The sequence below is a fragment of the Pimephales promelas genome, chromosome 12, assembly GCF_988280905.1.
Source record: "Pimephales promelas chromosome 12, fPimPro1.hap1.1, whole genome shotgun sequence".
Lineage (NCBI taxonomy): Eukaryota > Metazoa > Chordata > Actinopteri > Cypriniformes > Leuciscidae > Pimephales > Pimephales promelas.
In genome coordinates, this window is record NC_142780.1 from 21,928,006 (window position 1) to 21,952,665 (window position 24,660).

Here is a 24,660-nt window from a genome sequence, read left to right on the forward strand (position 1 = left end):
CGCAGACACACATAAACATTTTGTTACATATTGTTATTTGTTTGTTATTAAACAAATATTAGATTTTCAAAGATAGATAGACAAAGATGAGGCCTAATACTGTAAAAATGATGTATTGTTTTTAGGAAAATGTAGGATGTTAACCTTATAATTTACAGATGAAACAATTTCTACGAGTAAAAACTAAATGTTAGAATATGTTTTAGAAGCCAGTTGAAAATGTAATGTCATATAAATATAAAATGTAATGACATAGCTAGGAACTAAAATGTAAAGCCATCTTGTTTGTAACAATTTCACAAAATTAATTTTGAAGTAAAACTCTGGTAACCCATCCAGAGATTGTACTTTTTATTACACATTTAATTATTATCATTATTATTATTATTAATAGGCTACTGTACTATTTAATATATTTCAGCTAAAAGATTTGTGGTTTTCACAACAGTAGTGAAGACTGTGAATCTCACACGAATCACTAGATGGCAGTGTTTAATTTCTAAACAGAATTACAGTATATGGTATATACAATATTGAAAGTATTCACTACTGCTAGTGTACATTTAAAATATCCTTTAAAATTACATGATATATTATTGTGATATTTTTGTCATTTTATCATTCTTCGATTAAGATTCAATTTTGGTCAGACTGAAACAATTTTGCTTATATTTCTCTGTATTTTAACACCATTCATTCCTCCTGTTTTAACAAGATAAATTAAGAAGCCCACTGTCTCACTTCAGCTTTTTTTCTAGCCAGTATCTGATTAGTAAGTAAGGTGGAATGTGATTTAAGACCGCAAAATCAGTAGCAAGTTACCAAGTACAAATGCTGCTGATATGTCTCAGCAGCACCAATCCTTCACAAACCATCAGTTAATGGAAGGAAAATGTCTAAATTAGACCACATGGAGGGAGATCACATGGTAAAATAATGTAAAGATCAAAGATAAAGCCATGGATAGTAAAAAAAAAATGGAATGGCACATTCAAAACTGTAGCCTACTCTATACAAATTCAGGATCAATTTATTAAGAATCACATATTTAGTATTACAAGAGTATTTAATATTCATCCTTATTTCTCCCTCGTATTGTGCAGTTACAGATGGCACTACATAGCCTGACTTTACAGCTGAAAATTTCATCCTCCAAGGTGTCCATTTAAACCCAGACACCTCTAAATCAATCTCTCCTATTTTCTCCGGATACGGCCAATTACCCGCTGCTTAGCAGGACTATTAAAGTCTACCTAAACCGACATCAGCTTTAATAGTCCAATCCCATCAGCACACATATACACACTGATATAGATGTGCTCTCATACACACACACACACTGTGTCATATAGTTATAAGATTCCATCCTCCCCCATTGGCCACGCCACCATCCCCCTCCTGCCATCACAGAGGCGTGATCACTCTGTGTCTAATAGCCTTACCCAATTACGGCCACAGTGCTAGAGGAGAAAGGATGATGAGATCCCCTAACATGTTAATGAAGAACCTACGGCATACCTGCCTTATCTTAATAACCTAAAACACACATACACACACACATACACACACACACACAGAGCAATCCGCCAAATGTCAATTGTGTGTCTCCTGGGTATGTGTGTGAGAGTGTGTGATTGACACAGAGACAATGGCCGCAGGTCCCATTCACAAACGCAGAGGGGAAAGAGAAAGACAACCGGAGAGAGGGAGATGGAGAGGAAGAGAAAGAGTGAGGAAGAGAGAGACCAGTATTCAAATGTTACAATGGATCCTTCTTGACCAGAGCTTTAAAAACAAATCAGTATCGGCAAACTATTATGGTATTTCATTTGAAATTTTCAAGAAAGTCTCTTTTTAAGGCATGTTGTGCAACATATACAAACCTTCAGCATGCAGATGCTAATATCAATTTTCACTTAATTAACATAGTAAAAAAATAGGTGTAAAATGTAGGTTCACTCTTCATTTTTCAAAGTAGATGTCTTCACTGAACCAAAATATCAGTCTGCCAAGACTTACATTTTTTTGTCAGTTTCAAGAAGGTATCTAAAACAAATATGCAGCTTGTTCCCTTCAATTAAATAGTTTCAAATTGTTCCGTGTAAATCAGAAAAAAAACGTACTGTCTTAATGCTAAAGATCAGGCCCTTCATATCGGAGCATGCACACAACTCCTTGTCCAAGCTCTTGTTCTATTCAGAATGGACTATTGTAATGCTCTCTCGGCAGGCCTGCATGTACTGTCAAACCTCTGCAACTGATCCAGAACCCAGGGGCAAGAGTGAAGAGTGCGCATGTCACACCTCTCTTCTTCAATTTGCACTGGTTGCCAATTGGCACTCGCATCAAATGATGTTTGCAGAACAACTGTTGGCTAGTCTTCACCCCATACCTAAACTCACTACTTAAGACTATATGTGCCATCCAGGAACTTTGTGTTCTCCAAGCGAACGGTTTCTTGTGGAGACATCCCAAAGAGGCATAAAATCACTTGCACAGACCTTTAACTGGACTGTTCCCTGCTGATGGAATGACCTTACTTAACCTGAGCTGCTTCAAGAAACAGCTAGATGACAGCTTTTTCATCAGCACTATATAAAAGCGTCTGCTGCTAAACGATTAAATGTAATTGTATTGTCTTAAAGTCACAATTTAATGGAAATAGCGACAGATCTTTTCTTCAGTGTGACGTACAAAAGGAGGGTACGGATTTGGTTCAGTCTATCGGTTATTGATTGGATGGAGGCATATTTTAATGCAGGCTTGCAGACCATTGTGAGGAAGTGGCAGAGTATAAGCAACTAAATGATTGGAGAAGTCTGGCATTCGTCACCAGAGAGAAGTCTGTTGTTTCTCCAGAAGATTGAGTTATGATATTTGAATTTAAAGAATAAAAAAGAAGAATTTTTTTAGTTTAACATTTAATATATGGACGATTAATATAACAATAAAAAAATAATATGCATTTAGAAACGGGGTGAATTTTCAACTATTGACATCATCATGATTCATGAAAGTAAATTGAAATGTTTTGAAGGGATGTAAATGTTTGAGTAAACTACAGAAATAAAGGGTAAAACAACTGTACTATAATTATTAATGCAGCAGTGTATGTTGGGAGAGGTTCCTGTGTTCTGTAAAAACAAATTAACAGGTTACTTGCTGTTACTTAAAAATCTTATTGTTCCTAAAAGTTGCAAGTTTGCTAGAAGTAAACAAACTAATTGTATTTTTTAACAAAAAAAACATTAGAGTCCTTTTTTGCAGTGAAATGTTATTTTTAAGGAGCATTTTAGGTTTTTACTTAATAACCAGATTCACATCGCACCATGAAATGGGCCTGGATGACTGTTAAAACAGGCCACAGTTTCACCTTCATATATTCCACATATTGTTGGCAACTATATTATTATTAGAGTGCACACACACCCCAAAACACTTAATGGTTATTGACAGAAAGAAAAAGGGCCCTATTATTCCTGAGAGAGCCTGTGTGTGAGGCTTCATCTTAACTTGTCAACAGTCCTTACGCACTGTCAGCAGAGCAGGCACTGGTGACATTCCCATCACTCTTTCCCTCGCTTTGAGTCTAGTACACAGAACAGACATGCACACATACAGAGGGATCGATAGACGTCTGTTGCCCACTGAAGACGGGACTGTCTGCCGCGTCCCCGGGAGCACATTATGGGCACGTGCCTGGTGTTAACCCATTTATCTGGCGATGGTCGGATGTGTTATGTTCTCTCTCCCATGAGAGTGCGTTGTGTGGTGATAGATTGAGCCTATGTGTGTGCGCGCAACGCGAGGAGTGATCTTCAATTCTTAGTTTGAGCAAATAGAGATCGAGGGCGAGCACTTATGAGCTTTCTGTTTCTCTAGTTGTCTCTTGCGCGCTCATTTGGAGTCCGGTCACAGAAACCTCCGCTTTGTCTGACTGCCGCTTGATTGCTATTTGATCCTGGAGCCATCGCAGCTTTTCTCTCGCTACGAGCCCGTCCCATCAATGTGTTTACTTTGCGCTATTTGTTTCCGTGGTTGTACAGGTGTACTCAGCTAATCTGATTGGTTTGACAGAGGCTGTTAGAAAACAAACACCCACGTGTTCCAAATCAATAGCGTCATTAAACGTGAATTATCGCTAACTCAATCAAACTAGTTTAGAACCAATCTTGGTCGTTTACTAGGGTGACCAACAGTCCTGTTTTCCCAGGACATGTCCTGTCCGGGCTGTTTTTTTTTTTATGAAATGATGAAAATTTCCTGGTTTTCAAAAAAGATCAGCTGTAGTAAAATATAGATTGGCAAACAAGGAGGATTAGGAAGAAAAACAGGATAAAGAGGAAGAAAACTAAAGATATATATTTTGTTAGTTTGTGAAAGCTATTTTTGTTCAATTTGGAGGTTTCTTTTAGTTATTTATTATTTATGTCTTTGTTTTCTCTTACTTTAACCTCTGAGCAGCCTACCTGAATTTGTGTCTTGTAATATAGGCTAAATATTTCCTATCCATACAGAGGAGGCATAGCTTATTTAAATGTACTGAAATTAATAAGGCGTCTTTGAGTAAACTTCGAGTATCATTTGAGTATCTATTTGCCGGGCCGAGTGTCCTGGTTTTTGGTAATCAAAATATGGTCACCCTACGTTTACAATGGTGACCCGGGGAGGTCATCATATCGTTAACTAAAGTGCAGATCTTTGTGGATCACGGCAGGGCCTGTCAGCCATTCCGCGCGACTGTCCTCAGGTTGGATGACGTGGGATGATGGGAAGGAAAAATAATGAGTCTCCATAGTCTCCTCAAACATATCAGTGAAATTTTGCAGAAACACTTAAATGTTTCATTTTTTTAAATCCAGTGTATGTTTGCTAATTGCCACAAGTGTTGTTTGATAAAATGTTTAGTCTGGGTGATAAGTCTGTCATGCCATGTGTCAAGATGCATTACAAACATGAAAAGTATATACCGTCAGCTGGTTCCTCTTGGTTCCTTCCTGGTGGTGAATACACAGGCCTCCTTCCAGAACTGTCAAGAGAAGAAAATAGTGTTATAAATACCGACAGATGACAATATACATCTATTGGTTTGAGATCTGGTGACCGTGGAGGCCATTCGAATATAGTGAACTCACTGCCATGTTCAAGAAACCATTTTGAGATGATTTGAGCTTTGTGAAATGCTCAGAAGATCAAAAGATGGGTTGGTCTATAGGGATGGACATGAAATCATAAGCTGAACGTCACAGCAGAAATCGAGACTCGTCAGACCAGACAACGTTTCCCCCCAAATATTTTGTCCAATTTTGGTGAGTCTGTGTGAATAGCCTCGGTTTCCTGTTCTTAGCTGACAGGAGTGGCACTGGTGTGTCTTCTGCTGCTGTTGCCCACATGCTTCAAGGCTCGATGTGTTGTGCGTTCAGAGATGCTCTTCTGCAGACCTTGGTTGTAATGCATGGTTTTGAGTTTCTGTTGCCTTTCTATCAACTTGAACCAGCCTGGCCATGATTCTCCTCTAACCTCTGGCATCAACAAAGCATTTTTGCCCACAGAACTGCCACTCACTTTCTCTTTTTTTGGACCATTCTCGGTAAACCCTTGAGATGGTTGTGTGAAAATCCCAGTAGATCAGCAGTTTCTGAAATATTCTTTCTGACACCAACAACCATGCCACGTGACTTAAATAACCTTTCTTCCCCATTCTGATGCTCAGTTTGAACTTCAGCAGATTGCCTTGAACAATCCTGCCTAAATGCATTGCATGTGATTGGCTGATAAGATATCTGTGTTATTGAGTAGTTTAATAGGCGTACATAATAAAGTGGCCTGTGATTATATATCTGTGCCTGCACCCCTGGCATAGGTCAGATCCACAGTCATCTCTCAGATAACACACACACACACACACACACACACACACACACACACACACACACACACACACACACACACACACATTACTTTTTGTAGGACAAAAGAATGTGGTCATTCAAATGGTCTGTCCACTTTTGGCTGAGTTGTGCATCACTTTTTGCTGTATGGATAGTACACAGCCAGCATGCACTTAAACTGCATTCTGTGTGTGGCTCCATGTGGATTTGATGAATTAGGTTTTAGACACAAGCCCCCCTGCTCTGCCCTGTGGACAGATTCTCCTAATGAGAGACCAGTGCATTTGTGTACTAACATCATTATTGTAATCACAGACACTGATGAGGTTATCATTATCATGATTTCTGTGGTCGCACACACAAACAGTTGCACACGCTTGCATAAATAATCTCCTGTCAGAGTGTTTGTTAATGTAATTGATGTAGTTATGAAAATAACTTGCAGTTCCTGCTGTAATTGGTACATATAAAATGTGATGAATACATAACACACTACATAATAACTCTTAATTAATAGACACTGTACAAAGCTCCACTGTGGATACCGTACGCATCATGTACAACAAAACATCTTTTTACATAGATTTCTCTGCTGTAGTTCTCTCATTATCGAAGTAAATAAAAAAATGTCATGGCGGTGAATGACAAATCTGCTCATTTGGTCAAAAGTTTGGAAAAATTAAGATTTTTTTTTTTTTTATGTTTTTAAAAGTCTCTTATGTGCACCTTGCAAGACAGCACTTATTTGATCAAAAATACAATAAAATAAAATAATATTACAAATTTAAAAGAAGTGTTATTTTTTAATATCTTTTAAAATGATATTGCTTGCGTCTTCAGTGCCACATGATCCTTCAAAAATCATTCTAATAAGCTGATTTCAATTTGCTGCTCAATTATTAATACGGTTCTTATTATGTTGATTAATGGTTTTGCTACTCAATATTTTGTGGAAACTGTGATACATATTTTTCAGGATTATGTTGATAAATAGAAAGTTCAGTAAACAGCATTTGTTTGAAATTATTATTATTTATGGTCAATGTAATGCGTCCTTGCATATTAAAAAGTATTCATTTCTTTGAAAAAACAAAAACGTATTCATCCCAAATGTTTGAATATACATCATGGTTTTCAAAAAAAAAGAAAGAAAAATTATATACTGTACAAATATTATATATATATATATATATATATATATATATATATATATATATGAGGCAGCACAACAATTTTCAGCACTGATAGTAATAAGAAATGTTTCTTGAGCAGCAAATCAGCACATTAGAATGATTTCTGAAGGATCATTGAAGACTGGAATGACTACTGAACATTCAGACAGGAATAAATTACATTAAAAAAATATATACAAAGAGAAAACACTTAAAATGCAGCCTTGGTGAGCACAAGAGACTTCTTTTAGAAATCTTAATTATCCCCCCCTCCCCTCCCCAGACTAACAGATTCAGTATTTAAAACAAGCAAATATGAAACAAAAAAACAAAATGGGATTATGGGAGGAAATGACACATCCGAGTGTCTTTGTCCTGTTAGACCCCTCATATTGACCTTCAGTATCTCAGCAGCTCCTCTGCGGATTACGCTACAGATGTTTGCAGTGCCGTGGCGTGCAGTGATTTCCCATGTGTTCTCCCCTTCCTGCACCTTTCCTTTCTCACTTCTCCTCCGTCTCATATAGATTGCTGGCCGAGGTTCAGTTGCTAATTGAATATGTTATGAGTCTGTTCGAATGACAGGAAATGATGATTAAGAGATGAAATCAATTCAGCTCAACAGATGCTGTTTGCTGTCAAATTCATTACAGAAATTTAAAAAAAAAAGAGATTGCGATACTTGTGATTGTTAGCACGCTAACAGTCATCTTCCATACTGATATATCTGTTTAGTATCCTGAATGTGAAAAAGATGCCTGTAGAACTGCTGAATTCAAATGTTGAATCTCGCTAGATGGGGCTATACTCTTACCTGGATCCATGCTGCTTAGCGTTTCCACATTCACACACACACACACACACACACACACACACACACAACTCTGACAGGCCCCTAAGCTGTGATTATCTGCACAGGCAGCACAGGGATCTCTCATAAGCATCCTAACCCCTGCCTGCCAATAATTAGCCCCAGTTAATTACAGCCCTACTGCAGGTTAAGCTAGTGGAAATCACCCAGGAGATACCCTCACACCTTCAGGTACACACACACACACACGCCAGCACTCACACCTCCCAAGAGGTGAGCTTTATGAGCTCAGTGTCCGGAGCTGAGCCAGATCAGCGTCAATATTGTAACTGACAGCTGACAACATCGGCCCTCAACACTTGCATAGACACAGCGGGCGTGCGAGCAACAGGGGGGAGCGAGAAAGGAAAGATTAAGAAATGGCTTCGGGTTCTGATGTGCTGAGGAGGCTGACTCACTCTCGTTTCCTTTGGCTGCTTGCCTTTTCCTACCTCAGATTTCATTCTATCTTCCTTTTCTCTTTCATTCCAATACTCCTTCACTTTAATTCCAACATGTTGTTAGTTGCAAAAACAAACAAACTAGTGGACTGTTGGAAACATGCAGTGAAAGCAGTCTCATTTTTCTTAATGTCAGTTGCTAGGCTGGCACAGGACCGCCAAGAGTTGGCACTCAAGGGTCTTCAGTTCTGTAGATGGTTGTTTTGAGCACTTTTCACTGTAAATTATAAGTATAAGATGATTTGTTCAACTTACAATACGCAAAACCTCCAGTGTGTCCTAGGTCTTCCCCGGGGTCTCCTCCCAGTTGGACGTGTCCATGGGAGGCACCCGGAACAGATGTGGAGGAGCTGGATTCTATTTTTTATATGCAAATTTTCATTTAACATAAATGATTTTTTATATTTTAAGTTAACAAAAAACAACATTGTTTTAAAGGGAACAGGTTTTTGGTAAAATCTCTATTGTAATATAATTAAATATTTTTATTTCAGCAGAAAACATGGCTCGTTTTGAATGGCCAGAGGAAAATGCTTTCATGGCATAGATGGGGTAGTTATGATCTTCAGCAGAGAAAACCTGATACTAAATAAATACTTTTATCAAGCACACACAGACACACTCACAATAGTTGTAAACTCTCTGCTTAGTGAGTCATTAAAATCATATCCTTCATCACTCTCATGGGAATCTGAGTGATAGCTGGACATTTGCAACAACACAATTAACCATTAGAGATCAGTAATGAGACAATTAGCAATTACACACTGTTTAAGAGCCACCAGTGTGTGCTTAATTCACACCTCTGGAACTTGTTAAAGTTGTGTATTTCATTCTGCTATAATTCATCTTTCCCATTCTCCACTCAGTCACACTGACTTAGCACTCTTTTAGCATTCCTTTGCTTTTAACCATATATTCACACCCCTATAAAATCACAAAAAGGTGAAACTGCAGATACTGTGGATATTCAGTAATGTGATTTGCAAGATCAGTTCATCTCTAAGCCCATATTAATCAAGTGTAATGCCAGTGTGAGTCTTCACTTCTTGAATAGTCCCCAACGTCCTTATTACCCTGAAAGAAGCTTCTGTTCCAACGAAACGCTTCTATGCACATCCACTAAAAACACTCCATTATTATCATCACCCTGAAAACTCTGGGGACGACCAAGTTGCCCTTTACAAAAAGTTAGAGAAAGAAAATAACAAACATGCACATGTATTGATGACTTCAGATATCTTTTTTAAATAAGATTTTTGGCCGCTGCTGCACAGCGCCATCAGGCCCGGGATCAGAGACCGCGCTCTCGCTCTACTGCCTGTCTCGGCCTGTACAGCAGATATTTACAGCAGAAAAGACGGGGGTTTCAGACCCATTCTAGGTCTAAGACAACTGAACAAGGCGCTTATGAAATGCCAGTTCAGAATGCTTACAACCAGGAAAATCTTCACGCAAATTTACGTCAATAGATCTGAAGGACGCTATACAAATAGCGTTATGTCACAGGAGTTTTGTTGAGATTTGCCTTCGAGGGCCAGGCATATCAATACACAGTCCTACCGTTCGCCCTGTCTTTTGGACCCCGTACATTTACGATGTTCATGGACGCGGAGCTCACACCCCTGAAATTTCAGGGCATTCGAGTTTTTTTGGACCTCATTCAGAGCTCATAGAACAAAGGACCGTTTTACTCGAACATCTCGAGAAACTGGGTCTCACAGTCAATTGGGCGAAAAGCTTGCTGTCCCCCAGTCAGAAAATAATTTTCCAGGGCACAGAGCTGAACTCGCTGTCTATGACAGCACGACTGTCGCCAGAGTGCAGACTAAACATTCAGCGCTTCATAAAATCCTTCCACCACGGCGCTATAGTCCCGCTCAGGAGGTTTCAGAGAATGCTGGGCCTGATGGCCTTAGCATCATCAGTACTCCAGCTGGGCCTGCTCCGCATGCACCCACTGCAGTTTTAGCTCAAAGCATGAGTATCACCTCAAGCTTGGGCCTCCGGTTGCTCTCGATAGGCTGCTGCAGTTGCCGCAGGTCAGCCAATAGACACGCTAAGCCACTGTGCCTATGTCTGCATGCTGCCGCAACGCGTTTTACATGAATACAAAATTAAGGATAATTTTTTGACTTCAATATCTCGAGGAAAGACATCTTTCCCCTAGCATAAGATATCACGCAGTACCCATTCCCTCTTCTAGAGAGAACCGAGGTTACGTTAGTAACCGAGCAATACTTTTTTTAAGTATTGCTTGGGTTGGGGAAAATCAGCTTTCAAAATATAACCCTCATATGACTTTCAATTTATTTTTTACTGAAAACCAAGACAAAATTCCATCCATCCATCATGGGAAACAAAATTACAGATTACGTTTTTTCTTTTTCTTTTTTGGCTGTATAAAAGTTATCTCCCCTCTCTGAGTTTCTAAAACTCAGATGCCCGATTACTAATAAACGTCAGTAGTCCACAATGAGTTTCTCTCTCCCAACCCAGCAGCTCCACTGAGTGACTCTTAATTAAATCCTTGGCACGCATATTCCTTTACCTCTTCATTTGCGCACACACACTCGCACAATGAAGTGTTGTTTTACGCGCTCGCTGATAGCTTTTAAGGGTGGGTGCTTTTATTGAGGGGCCGCGCTGTGGGTTTATCAGAGCGGTCTGTGAATAAATGGCTAACCCTCGTGCCCTCTCTCTTGGCCGTCTCTGTAATTCCTGCGCTTCCATTAGCTGCTGTATTGATAACGGTCATTAGCATATTTATGGTGATGGCGGGAACGTTATTGTTTGTGTTGGTTATTAATCTTCCCTCTGAGCAACTGCTCTGACAGCTCAATCTATTCTGCCATCTCGACACACACCCGCTCACGCGCACAGGGCTTTCAAGTTGAACGGCGCTTTTGTTTGAGGGTAAATAGGCGGTGTCGGGGGGCGCGCGGCAAGCAGGACGGGATGGGTGATTGACGCGACCCCTCCTCAGGTGAGCGCTGATCTCCAGCTGGGCCGAGGGCTCGCTGGCATCACTGTCACTCTGCCAACCGCTGCCAGCCTCACGCGATCACTCCTCCTGATTACAATTAAAATACATTACTGTAAACACACAACTCAACACTTTCTAGAGTGGAGTCAAGAGTGTGTGTATGTAGGACAAAACCTGGTTTGCTAAGAGTGTGTCTTGTTGACTCTGAGGGGAGTTGTTTTTTTGTGCTCAGGGAGGGCAGATGGGGGTAGCTGAGTGTCTAATCGGGGGTCCCAGGTGACTAGTGAATATGCGCGGTGTCACTACCTCTGTTTGAGTGACAGCTCGCTGATTAGGGGCCAACTGAAGGCTGGAAAGCAGCCAGGATCATGAGGGCAATGAGCATCTCAACCACACATTCTCTATCTCAAACCACACACACACACACACACGCACACACCATCTCCAGAAACACACAGCACTCCTAGATTAGAGCAAAACACCTGGACAGTACTAAGTTCAAATGATGTCCAAAGCTACAATGGTACACAAAGCCACTTTCACCTGAAGACAAATATGTATTTGATGTAACAGTCATACACTACATAGTAATTTAGTCTTAGAAATCAAATTTCCCAAGCTTCCTGCACAGGGCCATTGTCTGTAGTAAATTTGACACGTAACGTTTCTTTATCTTTGGCGATAAATAACTGGTTTTATTGAGGCTATCATTTTGCTCATAACTTGCCACAGAGAGATGTTATTGATTGCTATTAAAAAAACGGAGCAAGATTTTTATTTGTTTTATACCACAAATGTAAATCAAAGCCCACCCCTCACAGTGCACCAATAATCCCCACCAGATATATGCTAATGTGATGGAATATTTTATTGAAGCTGTAAAATTTGAAATCATAATTTGCAAGCGTTTCATATAAGAAAACACCAAAAGACAGGCTATGAATACAAATGGTTGTAAACTAATATGTCACACAAAACAGTTAAGAGATATTCCTGTCTGCGTGTATCCATCAGGGGAAAGATATTATTTCTACTTCCTTTTTTACAATGTGCTTCTTTGGGAACAAATGCTGTTACTATGAGATTTACCACTGATCAGCAAATACTCATCTGGGAATAGTGTTGTGCGGGTTTTACGCCGATTTCTCTTAAACATTTACCACAGTTATAAATGAATGAATCTTTTTCGGCATCATTGCAAAACTTGTTTGAAGAAAATGTATTGCTCATACTTTAATTTGTGTGAGATTGCAGCAAACAATATGAAGCCCAATGTCTCATTCATTGTATTCTCGAGTGCAGGCTTGATGAAAATAGTTAATTACAGGTCATGCCCGTCACATATGCACAATAAAACCTAAAACTTTCCTCCATTCTCCTATTCAATGATTCATATCTAAATATATTTAGCCCAAACACAGGCAGTGCTACTGCTAGCGAGAGGTTTGAAGGTTGTGCATTCTGACCTTGTTATTGTGCCTGCTTGATTTACATGTTCGCTGGTCCCATAACCCCTCTTTTTATGTATGATTAAAACCCAATCAGTGCAAGGCTAAAAATAAGGTCCTCATCTTTAACGCATTGAGTGTTAATGAGGAAATACAACAAAAACTGCTCCCAAACTGCCAACAAAACGGATGTGACGCTAGCGAGGCAATATATCTGACCGTCTGCGATACAGAATTAAAGCCTATTTAAAAACACACCGCCCCCATCCCCCTTTATTAATTTAGCTGCAAGCCCAAGTGCGCTCACCTCTGAGGTTATCGCAGATATCCAGTGTTTCATATGAGTGGACAGGTCGTTTAAAGCAGTGGTTCTTAACCAGGGACCAAGGGCCTACTTAAAAGCCTCAGCAAATTTCAAAGGGGGCCTCAAAATGATTTCAAATGATATTAAATAAGACAAAACAAGCTTTAAAATATGCAAAAACAACTAAAAATCAAGATATTTCTTATTTTAATTCACCTACTCAACAACAGTATCCTTTGAAAAACAGGGAGACCTGGAAAAATGTTTGGAAAATAATTAAAATCATAAAAAAAACTGTGGGCATTTTAAAAAACAAATATATTTTAACTGAACTATGCCATTTTATAATTATGCTAAGCTCTAAAATATTTTATCGGGAAGAAATTATGAATAAGTCCTTATTCTTAATCCATATCCATTAAATAACGAATAACTGACTAAGTCATGTAAATAAATGCATTGGTTAAAAAGAGTGAGGTTGAAGAACAGCACTTGAAAACAATGCTTTAGTATTACAGGAAAAGTATTTGTGGGAAAAGGAGTCACAAAGATCGAGAACCACTGAATTAAATCATCACAAATTTGCATCAAGACATTCTAAACCTGTATGACTTTCTTTCTTCTGTCGAACACAATAGAAAATATTTTGAACACAATGACAGTCAATGGGGTCCAAAACACATATTTTATTATATGCACAAAAAACATTTGAAATATCTTTGTTTAGCAGAAGAAAGTTAGTCATGCAAGTTTGAAACAACATGAGGGTGATTAAATAATGAAAGGATTTTCATTTTAGATTAACGATCCCAAAAATGGGGTTTTGGAAAACTTGAAAATAAAATGCTCAAAAGACCAAGAAAAAAATGGTTGGTCAAATTATATAAAAATAAAATGTTGGCACAACAGTGATCTGTTTTAATTTGAAGTAAATAGGCTATGTTCTGTCTGTATCCAATGTATACAAAAATAAAAATAAAAGCTTCAAATGACCAAGTCAAACACAACACAGCATCTCATTTATTCTGGGCTTTGGTCTTGTATCAATAGATACACAATCAGTAACAACCTCAAACCCAATACAGCATATGACCTTCAGTGTTGTAGGAAAACTTCTTTTCGACTCAAACAACCTTATTATGAGCATCTTTAGTTTGAGACTTTAATAACTCGTAACATCCTCTATAGTTATCACTAAACAAAAGCATAGACACTGGCGAACAGAGCAGGGCACAGAAACTTCTCTATCGATTTCTGTCCGAGAAACTCTCTAATGGTCCTTCGGCATAAAAAAATGCACACACATACACACTCAGGCCTCGCAGTGACCAGCTTGATCAATGTGGCTGGCGCACAATAATTCATTACCCTCTCGGTCGGACGAGTGCTCCACATTCTTCAAGGCTTGTATTATACTCTTAAGCCATGTTAACTCCTGCTGCTCTTTTCTTTCATTAGTGACGACATACTTTCATTACTCCCTCCACGGCAACCGGACTGGTAGGATGCATCTGCGTGCTGGTCCGAAGCGGAATGGCCTTTATGATGGCATAATTGGTTATTGGGTAAGGTTGGTGATATGACTGTAGAGCTGCTCAGTGAAGGCCTGCAGCGAAAAGTGCTTCTGTACCCGCGCTCTACCAGCCTGTCCCATACGCTGCTTGAGTTTAGGGTCTGAAACAAACTTCTGCATTGCCTCGGAGAAGCACTCAGAGGTGGGTTCGCAGAGGAAGCCTGTTTCGTCATGGGCCACAGACTCTAACGGTCCACCCGAGTTAACTGCAATAACGGGGCAACGTGAGTACATGGCTTCAATGGGTACAATGCCAAAGTGTTCATTGCTGGGGGTGTACAGTACACAAGTGCTGCTGTGCAGCAAAGACAGCTTCTGTTTGTCTGAAAAAGAGCGCAGGAATGTGACATGGTCCTCCAGGCCAAGAGAGGCCACTAGTGAGCGCAGCTCTTCGTAGTGCTCGACATTCTCGACCACGCGTTCATCGTAACCCCCCGCCATCACAAGGTGCACACGCTCCCATTCCCCCGTAGACAGACGCTCCTTCAGGGACGCTAACGCTTGCAGCGCCAACGGCAGGTTCTTCTTGCGTTCGTAGCGGTTGATTGACAGAAAGAGGAAGCTTCGCCCTTCAGGGAGCAGCCCGCTGAGATCCTCCACTTCATCATTGAAAGCTGCAGAGTTCAGAGAGGGATAGAGGACGTCGGTGTGGATCTCAGCTAATTTGGGGAACGTCTGTTTGAAGACTTCCGCTGTGAACTGGCTGTTGACCAAAATTCGATCGGCCATGCCTGTGGTCAGTTCCTCAAACCAGTCGATGGGGCCGCGATATAGCCGCTTTAGAGCAGAGCGACGCTGAGTCAGTAGTTGGTCAGGGAAATGACAGTAGAATAGGATTTTCTTCCTGGGACGTGCCAAACGCAAAAAGGGAATACATGCTGAGACCTGGAAATAGGAGATAAAATTAAACCTGCTAGTTTTGAAGATTTAGTCCTGGTAGTCTCCAAAGACTTTAGAGACTTAATACTTTAATATGCACTCATATTACTTATGAATGGGAGAATAGTGCCGCATGAAATATAGCAGATGTCCTGCCTTTTAAATAAAAGAACCAATCACCAAAGCTCCAGTTTCTACAAAAAGTGTTCTGAGACTGGCGCTTAGGACTGCACATGCGCATTGGCTGGTCTAGCTTGTGAAAGAAGCTTTTTTGAACCCTATTTGAGCATAAGAAACAACATTTATGGCAATGTTCATTGCAAATATGGGCGCAGAGTGAACAGACTTTACTTTGAAAGGGATTTTGATGTGAACAGCTCTCTGGAATACTCAATTCTGACTGGCCAATTGCAGCACTGAGTGGTCAAATGTTTCTCTATGATGACCACTACATTTTATTTAACCAGTGTCTATGGCGCTACTGTGATCGTTTTTATGTCTCTTGGCTTCTCTAGCAACACCAAAGTCATGGCTTTGATTCCAGGGGAGTCAGGGATTCAATGTAGTTTGTTGCAAAATAAACCTCTTCAAGATGAAACAAGACTTCAGTAGAGAAAAATTTGTGATGATAACTTGCCAGATGACTAACTATTTCATTCTACAATAACATTACATTTTAAAATAAACAATAATACAATTTGTCATTAGTACCTCTCTTTCACTCCAGGTTCTTGTCTTATTTTGGGTCAGACTTGATGAATTCGGTTGTTAAAGTTTAACTAGAGACTCACTCTGACCAGATCATTGAAACAATCAATGAGTTGATGAATTGAGAATACAGTGCTTAGCATAAGTGAACACACCCATGCTAAAGTTGACTAAAAAGAGAAATAAATAAAAAATATTTGTTGGAAATTAATCTGACTAATTTGAAGTACTAAAATTACTAAAACTGAAATAAAGATATATTAAAGGTAAATAAATAAATATGATTTAAGGACATACCATAATTACTAAAACTAAAATGAAATTGACAACTGAAAATATAATATAATATAGTATTCAAAAATACTATAGTGGTATATAAACAATACATAACACTTATAATAAGTAGCCAGTTTTAGTAGCATTAGTAGTTACCTGATCACAGAAAATAACATCGAACTCCTCCCCACTAAAGAGCACAAGATAAAGAGCTAGGTAGATCATGCGCAGGTATGCACAGAGAGCGTGGAAATAGCCAAACACACTGGTGGGCAGCCAGTCGCCCACACACAACACAGGCAGGTCAGGCGAGAGAGTCTCAGAGAAGCAGTGCTGGGGGTCATAGTGTGCCGTCCAGATCTGAACAGTGCAGCCGCGAGATCGCAGAGCTACAGCTGCATCCACCACCAGACGCTCCGCTCCACCTATACCCAGATCAGGGTGCAGAAACACCACCCGAACCATCCTGTTCTGACCAGAACCTGTTGAGTCAAAAAGGTCAAATGACAGTTAAACCTCATTTTTAAGCTCAACACAAAGCAACTAGATTTTCCAGTTACTCTTTTGCCACAAAACCTAGTAATTATATACATACACTTATATTTGCTTAGCTATTTAAATGACAACATTTCATAGGCATCTATTTTTTTTGTGTGTCAGTTTTAGCTCACTTCTGGGTACACATTTGTTCCCAAAGAATGGTTATAAAGTTACCATTGTTTTAATCAGATCAGATGATTAATCTAACTACATCTTTACCTAGATTGCATCAAGTATATTCTGTCTCTACGATGTTACAACAGTTCACTGGAACATCTGTCATGAACTCCAATATACCTTCTATTGTATATTACAGTCCAAGTGCGAAACGCCAATTCAAAGTTGGGAAAACATAAATATTTATTCTTATACAGTATGTCAAATACAGTAAGTGTAGACTCAGTACATACCCTGCTACATACTAAGTAGTGACAACATTGCACACAAAGCACATAAAACATCATATTTTCTTTACACACACTCAAATTATATTTAGAGTAAAATGTTTAAAAACACTGAGACGAGAAAACGCGTACCTTTACCGTCAGGTGTCTGTATGAATGATCAAATATGGCTCAAAGTTCGCTATTTAGTGAAACTGGCTTCCTGATTGAGCCAAAATGTCTGCCCTACTGTGTACACATCATCAATTGCACGCGACACGTCACTGCACTCTGTTCTACCGCCTTTGAGTTTTCACAAAAATACATTTAGAAGCTAAGCTGCATTCTCTGATTTTAATTACCTTTATTATGGGCGGTTTTAACATTTTATATCAAATTAGGTTTACAAAAGAATCCAAATTGCGTCTAAAGTAACACGCAAGATCACAATTCCAGTCAGGCGCTCTACTGGCTCCTATGGGGGTCCTTTAGATGGCTGTCGTGGCCTTCTCAGCGAGACGTCATCAATAATCTTTCTCTTGTAGTTATCTGGATCGGCTGGAGTTCAGTTATAGAGACAGTCAATATATTCATCATTTTACCTGCAGTCTCCTGAAATATACACTATTAAACAAAATGGTAAGTTTCTTAATCCAGTTTTTTCTTATATAGAGAGCTTTATATTATTTTTTTGCGCGTATTAACAGTTATATCAGGATTGCTAGCTGTCTAGCCAGTCATGCTTTTTTCTAATAACTTAACGTTACCGTTATTTGGAATAGTCTACTCAGTTCTACCATTAATTGCTTAGTAGCTAATCGCATATGAGTTTCAATAACTAGCAGTGGGGGTTTGAATAGTATTAAGTCGTCAGCCAGGCGATTCAATGCAGTTTGTGGGTTGGTTTGCTCACTAGCTGGAATCAGCGCATTTGTTTGGGAGACGTGGCTCTCTTTTGGACCCCCACACCAGCTCTTCAGTCTAAATCTGGTCCACTCTTTTAGCATGGATACTTGTACTATTGAGTTTAGGTGGCATTATGTAACTATTATCTTGGATTGAACATCTAGTGATCTCTTTTAAAAATATATTATCATCCTCCCATAGATATATTTTATCTTGGGATTTATAAGCCATTTAAGGTCTGCTGTTATTATTATAATTTATTGCAATAATATATATAACAGCATTATTAACTTATTGTTCTTATTGTAGCATGTTATTGCTTAAAGAATGATACACAAGTTTCTGTTCGTGCCAGAAGTCATATTAAGTCAATCACAGTGCATTTGGTTTACCAAGTCCTTTATTTTTCTGTCATCGCAGCCTGGACCCGCAGCTAGTGCAACAAATGTTGGTGCCTCCAGCCGTTCCCCGAGTAAGACCGTAGCCCCCCGCGCTGCTGGCACCTCAGCCAGACAGAGGTAAGAATGGATTGTTTATTAGAAAACTGTGATTTGATCAGCAGGACCTAAGTGATGTTGTTTATTCTGACCTCTATAACTGATAGTTGACACTCATTAGTCTCTATTTAATGTTTGTCCTGTGAATGTGACACCGTCAGGGTATGATTTAGTTGCTCACTGAACTGATAGTCAGGCTCTTATCTGTTGGTTGGCATTTTAATTTAATTTGAGTGTTTGATAATATCTGACTTTTTTATTTGTCTTATTGTTGATTCCTTTAAGGAAAGCCCCTAGCAGTGGCGCACGCAGCGGAGGCAGATCCACAGCATCAGCTGGCACAGGAGGGATGTGGCGCTTTTACACTGAGGACTCACCGGGACTTAAAGTGTGAGTACTCGTGCAGAAGGATTTAGAAACCCAAAGAGAAAGTAAAATATTAAATGTCATTTAAAAAAAAAAAAAAATACTTTTATTCAGGAAGGATGCATTACATTTATAAAAAGTAACAGTAAAGACATGTAGAATGTTACAAAATATTTGTATTTAAAATAAATGGCGCTCTTTTTAGCTTTTTATTCAAAGAACCGTGAAAAATTTGTATCAAGTTTTCTACAAACATATTAAGAGGCACAGCTTCAGCTTTGTAATCACAGGAATATATGACATTTTTTAATCTATTAAAATAGAAAATGAGTACTATGAATTGTTATATTTCACACTATTACTGTATTTTTGATCAAATAAATGCAGCATTGTTGAACATAAGAGACTTTTTTTCAAAACCCCCCAATTTTTGAATGGGAGTTGTAGTGTATGTACATAAATAACATAGTTTGAAAATTACATTTTATTTGTTCATTAGAAATGTTCATATAAATGGTGCTGTTAGTAACGTTACTATATATAATTCTTATTCAGTTGTTCAAATATATAACAGGCATGTATTTGAAAATAGACTGCAAAACGGGTATAATCAGCCAATTTAGATGTTGATATCAGTTTTTTTCTTATTACAAGACAATATTCGTAATTTTAATTTCCTTTTTAATTGCTAGATATTATGACTTTAAAAAAATCACAATAAAACCACAAACTAGGAAATCACGCTAGACATTTTTATTGCTTAATTTAAGGACAAAATAAGAAAAGGTTATGATTTGAGGTACTTAATGTGCAGAGAACCAACACAGATGCTCATTTTTAATTCATCCCCTCAGCTCAACAGGAAGTGACACGAAAGGGACGGGCAGAGGGTTCTGAGAGGTTTAGCATTTATAAGGATAAACATGAAATTTTAACGACAGGAAATTGGCCTCATGGGCTCAACCTCCGCCTTTATTTGATGTCTCCCCTGCCGTTTCCCCTCCTACAGCTGTGTGCGCCTGTATTTACAGGCTCTCTCAATGAAACCAACTTCTGTTATAGTCTGTTCATCTACAGCAATTTCTCCTTTTTTCATTTAAAGAGCGGTTCTCGATTTGTAACGTTACATCTGTTCATTCAATATGTAGGAATTATCCGAGCATGTCAGAATGGATTTGAGTGTGGTTACAGTGGCTGTATTTACAGTCAAGAGTCTCTTACAGTTAGAGAGTCTGGAGTTATGAGTGAAGTCTTTTTCACTCTTTAGGTTGTGTGTGTGTCTGTGTGTTTTGAGCTTAATTAAAGTTCCGTTGGAAAAGGTCACATCAATTAAAGCCTGAGGGGTGGGCCTTCTGTCGGCATGGTTACGCGGCTGCCTAGCGACTCAGGGGATGGTCAGTTCCTGCTTTAATAAAGCCCCACATTTTCCACCTAGCTCGTTAACAGTATCATACTCGCCAGCATTTAGAATCCTAATTACACCGTCTTCTATCACATGATTAAGACGAGCAGTCCCGATTGGCCCTCAGGGAGGAAGTTTGTGCCAAGCTTTATCTAAATTCCTCTCATATTCTAATCAAGGATCTTCTGAAATTGAGAATTAGTTACTGAGTTTAGTCTGTCTATCCTCCACTAGGGGTCCCTCTGTCTTACCAATTTTTTTTTTTATGATCGTAATGAGATCTGGCAGTAATACCATCTATTTCTTTTCCCCCTTCTTGCAGTGGCCCAGTACCCGTTTTGGTGATGAGTCTGCTCTTTATCGCATCTGTATTCATGCTGCACATCTGGGGAAAGTACACGCGCTCCTAAACCTGCATGACCTCTGGACCCTAAAGTCTGCCGCTGAATCTTAAGCCCTTGGACTTGGACCAAACTCTGACCATCAACACCTTTTCCTTCATTAAAACCTCAATTTCAAAGGGTTTTCACCCCCCTTTCAAGTTAACCCAGCCACTACAACCATTTGGCAATTTACAAACCCTCATCTTGCCCTCCCTCCACCAGATCAGGACATCTTTTTTTTTTTTGTTAATCCTTTGTACAAACTAATATGTAAAATTGTACAATAAAATGCTGTAAAACATTTGTCACTATTGTTTTTCTTTCATTTTCATTAAGGGAAAAAACCAGAGGGTCTGATTTGCATCATAGGGCATAATTAGCACATCTCCAGTCTGTGGGATAAAAAGTGGTTGTATGCAAATGTACATTCCAGACATGCCGTTACTGTGTGAGCTGTTTTGGTTCCACCAGTCTCTGAACTTGACGTAATAGGTGTGCCATTATTCCAATTCCATTGAGCTTGTAGTCATGTCCTATCAACACTAAATCAACTGTGCCTGTGCAAAAACAAAATCTTGCCCTGCCAAGCTCACTAAATTATATAAAAAGGGAATAAAACTCAGAAATTCTTTATTTTAAAAAGGCACAACATGTGGCTTTGCTTTAAAATAGAAATTATACATTCCCAATCTGTTGTAAATGGGTAGATTATTTCAATCATTGAAATTATGGGTTTCTCAGCACCCCAGAAACCAGAAAATCTGTGCCTGAGCTCCTCATAAGATCTTTTCTGAAAGTGGGCAATTTAATTTGCAGCCTGTAATGGAACTGGGAATGAGTTGAAGCTGGATATAAATAAGGGCTTAGACTAAGCCAGAACTAGTTCTTAGTTCGATTAGGGCATTTATATAGCTTTTAGAAATGTGCCTTAAATTGTGACATATTTTAAGATATGTTGTGAAAGTCAGGGAAGGAGTTGTGGCCGATGCAAGAACTGTATGGAGGAAAGCCAAAGCAAGTGGCCAATAAAACTACCGATTTGTAGAACTATAAAATGCATGCAATTTGAATTCACGAGGGATTCCATATGGCTTATCTTTTGGCTGAAAGATATATGTGAATTAGCCTCAGTTTAACAGAAATCATCTTCATTTAAAAATAGACGAGCATCCCTTCCATTAGCAACACTTAGATGCATGTTTGTCAAAACATCTAAATTAAATGTTATATTTTTCAATATTTAATGACCTACAGGATTATTACACATCATTTAGGCATGTTAGGAATCAAAACAGGCCAGTTCATATCATTTACCTCAGTATTCCTTTGTTAAAGGAATATTTCACCCACAAATGAATATCCCTCAGAATTTCTATTCTAGATTTGGCTAAATTGTTTTTGCTGATGATATCCACAAACGGACATAAAACTGAAGGATCAGAAGCGATTTAGCTGTTCATAGAAGCGAACGTCAATCAAAATCTTCACCCGACAGCATGAAATGATCCTTTAGGTGGCGCTGTGACCCACTCTAATAGGTTAAACAGCCTCTCCGTGTTTGTGTGTGCGAGTTTAAGTCTGTGATCTTCATTATTAATGTCCTAACTGAGAGTAAGGTTTCCCTCTGGTTCATTCTAATCCCAACAGCTAACAACACACTCAGAATTATTCAGTATCATCTTAAAAATGGATCCATATGGGCAAGGAGTGCATTTGAGTGTGTGTGTGTGAGAGAAATTGCATGGACTGTGTTTTAATTGTTGTCTACTGGGCTCTATGTGCTACTTTAGGCTGGCGATTCAGTGTTTATGACTAATGCATTAGCATACAGTAATTTCAATCGCTGCTCCAGTTACAAAAACAAAAAAAGAGTGATTATGAATGTATTTACCATATATTAAAATAATTTTTTAAATATATATACTTTCATTGTTTATTTGTCATATTTCGCACCATTATACGATATATATTTATTTTGACATGGATATGGGTCTATTTGCATATTTAATGACTAGAGGAAGTCACTGAAATTCACCCTGAATTTATTTGAAATTTGAAAACGTGTTTGGGTGAGCGTGTTCACACCTCGAGATTCAGTTTTTTTTCTGTGCATTTTTTTGCTTTTTTTTCTTGTAACCATTTCCTGACTTCTAACCACTGCCTGTGTAGAGGGACAGCCCCACTCACAGATATCACCAACAGCAGCTGCATGCAGAAGCTCATGCTATCAGTTTTTAAAGGCCACATGGCTCATTTTCTATGCAGATACTTCTTCCTTCTTTATTTCTCTCACATACACATATTACCAGACCTTTTCTTTCCTCAGAGGACACACAAACATTCACCCCTGTACTTCAATGATATCACTTTCAACACATTCTCTGTACGTTTTTTTTTTTTTAACTTAACTATAATCAAAATTAGAATACAATTATTTTCGAGAGAAAGGGAGTGATGTGGAGGAAACCAGAAGTGGAGCGGATCAGTTTGGAAACCCCAGGTTGGCAGTCGCTAGTCAAGGTGGAAATGCAGGTTAAGCTCATTTTCAGAGGATGTGGTTCAGGAAAGGGTGCAGTTTGCCCCCGCCCCCTAAAAGCCGGTATGGTGGACCCTTCCACTTGGGGAAATTCTGTGTAATACTGAAACAAGAAAATTAGAGGAGTGGTCAGGTCTAAACGGGGTCCAAAATGCTTTGTGATCCGATGACTCAAACCGCATTGGAGGTGTAAACTCCCATTACGACATCGCATTTGTAGTGTAAATATTATGTGTTGTTGCTTAAAAGTCCTACTACTCAACTGTCAGTCATCCATTGTGCTAAACCTACGGTTTTGAATATTGAAAGATATAAAAATTTGGAAAAACACACATTCCTGAAATGGAACACCCAATATGGATGATAATAGCAGGTGTAAACAGGCCAGGTCATGCTCGTCTAAATCTGGTCACTTTACACCCTTCAGTCAAAATAAAACACGATTCATACCATGGATATTTCAGTAGTTATTTGTAATTCTCTAATCAGCAACCCACATGTGTTCGCCCATTACAGCAGTATGTCATACTTATGATACATGTGAAATAAAAACTGACAAGTGCGGTTTGTCTTCTTGAAAGACAAATTTTGTGAGGACGATTTTGTAATAGCCCGGAGGTGATGACACGGTGGCATTTGCATAAGTAGAACAAGAGATACAGCAGTGGCAAGACACTCCTTGTCTGTGGGAAGTGAGCCACTGCATTCTTAAATCTTTTGTACACTTATCATGAATTTCATCTGTGCTAAAAATAAATGCACTGTTCCTAAGAAATACATAATGATCTCACATAATGAGGTTTCCCTAAACATTCATGTGTCTGCTCACATAAAACATTTAGAATTTTTCAAACTGTTCAGAATGTCCTGTAACATCTGAAAATATTTTATTTTCTTCAAACTGTCACTAGGCTATATCTAAAATAACTAAATAACTTTAATTATTAAATATAAAACTTTTTTCTTTAAAATGATTTTCTAGAATGCTTGGCATGATGGTGATGACATCAAAATTGGTGACAGTGAATTATAATTTTAATGTACACATAATCGCTAAATGAAAATATGTCAAGGTTTTTTGGACAATAACATTTTGAAG

The 24,660-nt window shown here is 38.7% G+C and overlaps 2 protein-coding genes across 6 annotated transcripts in view; one reads left to right on the forward strand and one right to left on the reverse strand.

Moving 5' to 3' along the window:
* Nucleotides 1–14,112: 14,112 nt before the first annotated feature.
* alg2 (ALG2 alpha-1,3/1,6-mannosyltransferase) overlaps nucleotides 14,113–24,660 on the reverse strand; it is a 70,055-nt gene continuing 59,507 nt past the window's right edge. For 4 of the 5 annotated variants that reach the window (XM_089117707.1, XM_089117704.1, XM_089117705.1 and 1 more), the window contains exons 5-6: nucleotides 16,705–17,030; nucleotides 14,113–15,570 (exon numbers count right to left, since the gene is read on the reverse strand). In XM_089117707.1, coding sequence (XP_088973833.1) covers nucleotides 14,671–15,570; nucleotides 16,705–17,013 — 1,209 coding nt within the window. In that variant the 5' untranslated portion in view covers nucleotides 17,014–17,030 and the 3' untranslated portion in view covers nucleotides 14,113–14,670. Of the gene's footprint in view, nucleotides 15,571–16,704; nucleotides 17,031–17,624; nucleotides 17,912–24,660 lie in introns of those variants that run through there. The other variant, XM_039679713.2, reaches the window with a different exon arrangement.
* On the forward strand, nucleotides 17,959–21,328 carry sec61b (SEC61 translocon subunit beta). Its single transcript, XM_039679714.2, has 4 exons — nucleotides 17,959–18,110; nucleotides 18,798–18,895; nucleotides 19,160–19,264; nucleotides 20,965–21,328. Exons 1-4 carry the CDS (start codon nucleotides 18,108–18,110, stop codon nucleotides 21,050–21,052), a joined length of 294 nt encoding a protein of 97 aa, XP_039535648.1. The 5' UTR covers nucleotides 17,959–18,107; the 3' UTR covers nucleotides 21,053–21,328.